General features: G+C 59.5%; 1 protein-coding gene across 1 annotated transcript in view; it reads left to right on the top strand.

Annotated features, from left to right (window-relative positions):
• HM13 (histocompatibility (minor) 13) overlaps positions 1 to 4,110 on the top strand; it is a gene marked incomplete at its 5' end in the record, with an annotated part of 12,746 nt that extends 8,636 nt beyond the window's left edge. The window contains 4 exons of the mRNA XM_009075971.1: positions 10 to 112; positions 903 to 988; positions 3,174 to 3,320; positions 4,029 to 4,110. Of these exons, the coding sequence (XP_009074219.1) occupies positions 10 to 112; positions 903 to 988; positions 3,174 to 3,320; positions 4,029 to 4,110 (418 nt within the window). The remainder of the gene's footprint in view (positions 1 to 9; positions 113 to 902; positions 989 to 3,173; positions 3,321 to 4,028) is intronic.
• Positions 4,111 to 6,439: the final 2,329 nt, after the last annotated feature.

The raw sequence follows: 6,439 nt of genomic DNA, 5'->3' as shown, positions 1-6,439 counted from the left end.
TCCCTACAGCCTGAAGAAGAACACGCACACGTATTTCTACACCAGCTTTGTGGCCTACATCTTTGGGCTGGGCCTCACCATATTCATCATGCACATCTTCAAGCATGCCCAGGTGAGCTCTGCCACACTGCCTCACGCAGATTCATGTCCAAGTGGGTCAGGCCAGCTTGGCCCTGAGGTTCCTGCATCATGCCAGGAAAAAGTAGATGTGTTCCTTGTCTTGGCTTTGATTTTCCAGTGCCTGTCTGTACCTTTCCATGCCCAAAGCTTGTGTGCCTGGCTGGAGCGGAGGCCCGTTTGGGGCAAGGCTCCTGTGTTTCCAACAACAGTCCCTCAGTTGGACTGTCCCTGTGGCTTTTGGCTCTTTGCAACCAAGCTTCCCTGAACACCCACTCACTGTGCTGAGGGGCCCCTGGGAGCCCATACACTGTAGTCTGCACAGGGGCTATCAGTGTATTCATGGCCCACTGAGACGTCATGGCAAGGGGTTTCATATAATCCCTGAATCCCAGACTGGTTTGAGTTGGAAGGGACCTCAAAGACCATCTCATTCTATCCTCCTGCCATGGTCAGGAACACCTTCCACTAGCCCAGGCTGCTCCAAGCCCCATTCAGCCTGGCCTTGAACCCTTCCAGAGATTGGACATCCACGGCTTCTCTGGGCAGCCTGTGCCTGTGCCTCACCACCCTCACAGGGAAGAACTTCTTTCTAAAATCCAATGTAGTTTTGTGCTGCTGCAGCTCTAACTTGGCTGTTGAAGCTGCTTTTTTGGGTGTTAACCCTCCGTGCAGTGCTGTGACAGACACACCACGGGTGCAGAGGGGACAAGACCAGCTTGCCTTGCACTCCTCCTGTTTGGTAATGTGTGGTTTGGTTTAACGGTTGTTTTTCTTCCCCACAGCCTGCTCTGCTGTACTTGGTCCCTGCCTGCATCGGATTCCCACTTCTTGTGGCCTTGGCGAAGGGAGAAGTAACTGAAATGTTCAGGTGAGCCTCAGCTGGGGACAGAGCTGTTTTGCCGGCGGCGCTGGAGCACTTCATGCGTGCAGATGTTCCCACGCCCGGGCACAGCTGGAGGGACAGGTTCATCTGGGCATGCTCTGGGTGTGCGCCGGCACGTGCGTGGGTGGAGGGAGCAGGTCTGTGTTTGTACACGCCGGTCCTGGCTCCAGCCACCTCCCAGGAGCTGGGTGGGAGCTGTGGTGTGGTACTGGCAGGCAGGCAGCACCTGGTACTGCTTTACGCCCCGGTGACAAACTCTTCCCGTGCACTGGCAGGCATGGGAGGGTGGGACTGCACACCTGGTGTTGAAATACTCGGTCATTGTGTCCCAGGGCTTGTGGGTGGGGGAGAACAGAGCCAGAGCTGGCTGTGAGAGCAGCCAAGGCTGGTTCGAGCACATCCCAGCCTCCCCACTCGGGGGAAGTCTGCTGCTTCACAGCAGTCTCCCTGCCCCAGGGACTGTGGGTGCAGAGGAAGGGGGGCTGTGCCGTGCTTGTTGTGCTCCAGCTGCTCTCTCAGCCTGTCCAGGCGTTCGTCTGTTACTGTCAATGGGCAGCTCTGGCCTCCTGCCTGGGCTGTCCCCTCTGAGCCACACAGAGCATGGCCTGCCTTGCCAGGGAGCTGTTTTTCTGCCATGTTCAAGGCTCAGTGGTGGCTCAGTGCAGTTTGGTAATGGTTGAGACAGAGGAGGGAAGGGAACATCATAAAGCAGGAACGTGTACCCTCCAGCCTCCCCAGTGCCCCTGCCCTGGGGGCCTTCCTGAGCCCTCAGCCTGCTCAGAAGGAAACTGGGTGCAGCAGAGAGCCAGCTGCCCTCTCCTCCCTCCCCTCCCCTGGGAGATGCAGGTATGCGTGTTCCCAGCGGCTCTCAGCTGGGCCCTTCCCCAGCCCTGCCGCACCTGCCCCTCCTTTGATGTTTGCTTCTGACTATCGCTGCTGCAGGCGCTGAGTGTCCTGGGATCGTCCTTCCTGTGCACCTGGGATCCTGCAGCCGCTCTCTCCCCAGTGCTGTGACTCACCAGCTGACAGCAGCAGCACCTCCTGCCAGGAAACTGGGGAGAGATGAGCTGCAAGGCCAGTCTGCCGGACAGCAAGGAACCCCTGGCAGCTCAGGGCTAGTGTCCTCCCAGAGTAGTAGCAAGGGCAAGGGTAGAATGCTGGAGGTTTGCAACCTTGTCGGTCCTTGGGATCCAGACCTCACTTGAAGTGGCTCCTGTTGCAGGCAGAGGAAATGGGGTTTGCCTGGAGAGCAATGGCTCCCACCACAGGAATCCCACCAAGTGTAGTTCCTATGCCTGGGTTCAGTGTGCCCTGATCCTCCCTGGAGCTGACAGTTCCCTGTGGTATCTGCCAGCACATGGTGTGTCACAGCAGCAAGGGTCTACAGGCAGGATGGGAATTAGCAGATCTGTGCTGCAAGCCTGGGGAAGAGGTGCTGATGGACCAGAGATGGGTGACATCAGCTCCATGACTCCCAGCCTTGCTGAACCTCCCTAAGCTAGGCAGCAAGTTCTATCCTCCCTGGAGCTGACAGTTCCCTGTGGTATCTGCCAGCACATGGTGTGTCACAGCAGCAAGGGTCTACAGGCAGGATGGGAATTAGCAGATCTGTGCTGCAAGCCTGGGGAAGAGGTGCTGATGGACCAGAGATGGGTGACATCAGCTCCATGACTCCCAGCCTTGCTGAACCTCCCTAAGCTAGGCAGCAAGTTCTGCTCTGCCTCCCTGTGGAAACCTAAACCCATCCTGCCACTCTGACCTGCTGAGGACACGCTGTCCTCAAGCAGCAGCACAGGGTCTGCTGCATAGCTCAGCCACCTGCCCAGCCCCTGGGCTGCTCCACCACCTCCCCACTGCCCAGGCTTGCCCTCTGTGGGCTCCAACTGCCTGACTCTGCCCATGCCAGTGGGAGCTGCCTTAGCCCTGTGTCTCAGCTCTCACTTTTCCATGCTGCAGCGCTGCCCTGGGGTATGCAGACAAGGAGAGGCCCGGGGGCCACCCCAGCCCGAGCCAGCGAGCGGATGCCAGCAGCTGGAGGGAACAGCAGGCTGCCTGCACAGGGTGGTGGGTTCTCAGTGCTCTCACTTCAAAACTCCTCTGCTTTTTCTCTCTCACGCCCCTATCCTCTCTGTCCTTGTCTTTCCCCTCCTGCTTCCTCTCTCTCCTGCAGCTATGAATCCTCTGCTGAAATCTTGCCACACACACCAAGACTTACCCACTTCCCCACCGTGTCTGGCTCTCCGGCCAGCCTGGCTGATTCCATGCAGCAGAAACTGTCCTGTCCCCGCCGACGCCGGCAGCAGAGCCCTAGTGCCATGTAGCCACTGCCACCGGGGCCCCTTGTCTGTCGCTCTGGCCAGGTAGGGGCAGGTCCTGGCTCTCCCTGGTCCTGACTCTCCCCATTCCCAGATCTCCCTTCTCCCTGGGAAGAGGCTGGAGCTGTCACCATGCTGCTGTGGGCCAGCTTCTCTCCCAGTCTGAGAGGAGACTGGAAAGGGTGGGAGGATTTGACATCCCTGCCCTCATCGTCCTTTCTGCTGGAATCAGCATTCCTGAGTTTCCTTTACCAGAGCCCTGGGGCCATGGCTGGGGGGGTTTGCAGTCAGAGGAGTGAGACCCTGGGAGTGGTGGGGGCACTGTTGTTGGGCTTGCAGCAGCTCCCCCATTAACCAGCCACACTGGTACCAGTGCACAGCCAGGGAAAGCGTGTGCTATCTGGGATATCCAGTGGTGCTCTCAGGAGCAAGGACAGACCGCTGAGCATAGAGCTGGCCCCTGGCTGGGTCCACCCCATCCCTGGAGATGTCCAGGTGGGATGCATCACTGTCTCTCTGCCTGGGCTCTGCCCCATGGGGCTTCCTGTGCTGCAGACTGATGAATGGAGCCCACCCCCTCCTTGGCATGACTGTGGCAGCAGGGTAGAGTCCGAGGCCACGGGCTGGGCTGTACCCACCTGGCACAGGGCTCTTTCCCCCAGGAGGGACTGGCCCCACTCACTTTTCCCTCGTGTCCCTCTCATCCCCAGCTACGAGGAGAGCTCAACCCCTAAGGAGGCGCCAGGGGCCTCCAAAGAAGAGCCAACAGAAGCCTCCAAGAAGGAGAAGTGACCTTGCCCGTGGGCCATGCCTGGTGCTGCCGGGCTAGGGCCCTTCCAGACCCTTTGCAAGTGACAGACGACGAAACAATTGTGCAAGAGCATCGTGTTGTGTGTGTCGGAGCAGCCACCCAGGTGGGGTATCGATGTACGCCGGTTTTTAAATTTTGTATTGTGCATTTGCTTTCTCTCATATTAAACCATATTGAAGGAAGGAAGCAGTGCTGATCTGGCTGTGTCCCTGCTCAGCCACACCGGGATCCGTGTCCGGCTCAGCCTCCTTCTCCCAGTGGGGCTGGTGGCCGTTGTCCGGCTGTTTCCAAGTGACCATTCCCTTCCCCCTTCCATTCCTCTGGCACTTGGCCTTCCCCCAGCCTGGCCCCCCCACTGTGACACCCAGATTTAGGGCTGCAGTTGCTGAACCCTGAGTGAGTTTGAGTTGGGGTCTGGCCCCAGAGCAGGGTGGTTGAGCAGGGATTGGGGTGCAGGAACCACACAGTGTGGGGACATGCTCTGCCTCAGCTGCTGGGGGTCTCAGCTGGGGCTGAGCCCCCACAGCCTGGGGGAGCAGGCATGGGAGGGATCAGGGGGTGACCCCAAACCCAGCCCCAGATTTGGGTGAGGAGAGTGTGAACTGTCTCCCTTGCATGGAGACAGGCACCATCTTGTACCCCCTGGGTCTGGGATGGGCAGGGGATACTGGTGTAGGCATGGGGGCTGCAGGCAGGGGCAGCTCCAGCAGCCTCCTCGGCTCATACTGGGACCAGCTGCCCTGTGTCCTGCAGCACTGGTGGTGTCCTCCCTGCCTGTCCTTGGGGCCTGCATGCAGAGGATCCTGCATCCCTCTGGCCATGCCCACTGCCAGAATAAATAGAAAGTGTTTGCTGGCTTGGCAGGCCCTCCACAAAAGACATTGAACCATTATTCCCCGCGCCGGCTGCGAGCACTAAAAGTGGCGCCTCGCGTTCTGCCATCTAATGACCCTTTGCAGGCTCCTACAGATGTTTTCTATGACTTACAGCTCCTTTTCCAACAGCCCTGTCCGCAAAAACAAGAGGGGCCACTTTAATTCCAATTAAATACCTCCAGCTAAGCAAACAGAGTGCAGCAGGGCCTGGGCACAGCACGGCCGCCAGGCCCGGCCCACCGAGTCACTGAGTCTAGACTCCAGATGTGATTTCACCAACCTCCAGTGTTCGTGGAAAAGGACTCTGGCTCTGCTGTGGGGCTCAGCACCCTGCCCCGAGCCAGGACCCCACTGTCCACCATGGTGTGAGGGTATGTGTCCCACTGGTGTGGGGCTGGCACTGTGTCCTGTGAGGCTCTGCATCCTCCCAGCCTTTGGGCGGTGGGAGCTGCTGTCCCCATCACTCACACACATCCCCATGCAGCCTTCAGAGCCCCCCAAACACACAGGAACGGGCTGAGGGGTGCACAGGGTACCCGCAGTGCTGGCATTGCTCTCCTGCCTCCCTGCTCAGGGTGGCTCATGCCTGCTGTAGGTGCGGTGGGAGCGTGGCCGGAAGCTTTTCCAGGGCTGTGGAGAGCGGAAGGCCTGGGGAGGGGAGAGCAGGGTCACCCCTTGCCCTGCCCAGCTGATAAGGCAGGGCCAGCCGGGAGGAAGGAAGCATGTTGGGCCCTGCAAGGAGCTGGCGCCTCTGTGGCCCCCGGTTCACTCGTGTGCTGCACCTGGGCCTGTGGCAGCACCACGGCCACATGGCTCCACTGTGTCTGGGCCACTGCTGGGCCACCTTCCCCTCTCCACAGGGTCCCTCCGGCTTGGGGGAGCTGCGGAAACATGGATGTGCCGGCTCTGGCAGGAAACCTCCATCAACTTAGCTGCACCCAGCTGGGGCAGGGGCTCAAGCTGTCTGTCCTGCTGCTGGCAGCTGTGGGTTTTGGGATGATCCCGACCCACCTACTCACCCATAGCCACTCAGAGCTGTGGTGTAGGTGTCTGCTAGCCAGGGAAGCCCCTGTGCATCCTCCCCTTGTGCCAAGCTCCCACTCAGAATTGCAGTGGAGCAGAATGGGCTGAGCTGGGGGTGCATGGGGATGCATCAGGCAGGGCAACAGTGGTTTTATGCTTGGGGGGTGCTGGTTCCTGGGGTAAGTGGGACGCATTGGGGTTACTTGTCCTCACTACAGCAGTGGTACAGCTGGTGGGATGGGTAATGATGGGTGATGGTTGCTGTAGTTGTACCTTGTGCCCCACCGCGCAGGGCTGGGGATGCCTGGCCATGGTGGTTGGGTGCCGGAGGTGAGAGATGGAGTTCTGCAGGGTGGTGGGTGCACAGTGAGAACTGGGGTCCCGCGGGGTGGTGGGTGCCGGCAGTGAGAGT

Source organism: Acanthisitta chloris, unplaced genomic scaffold (genome assembly GCF_000695815.1).
Source record: "Acanthisitta chloris isolate BGI_N310 unplaced genomic scaffold, ASM69581v1 scaffold37925, whole genome shotgun sequence".
In the NCBI taxonomy this organism is placed as follows: Eukaryota; Metazoa; Chordata; class Aves; order Passeriformes; family Acanthisittidae; genus Acanthisitta; species Acanthisitta chloris.
Note: the sequence above shows the minus strand (reverse complement) of the source record. Positions and strands in the feature narration are given on the sequence as shown.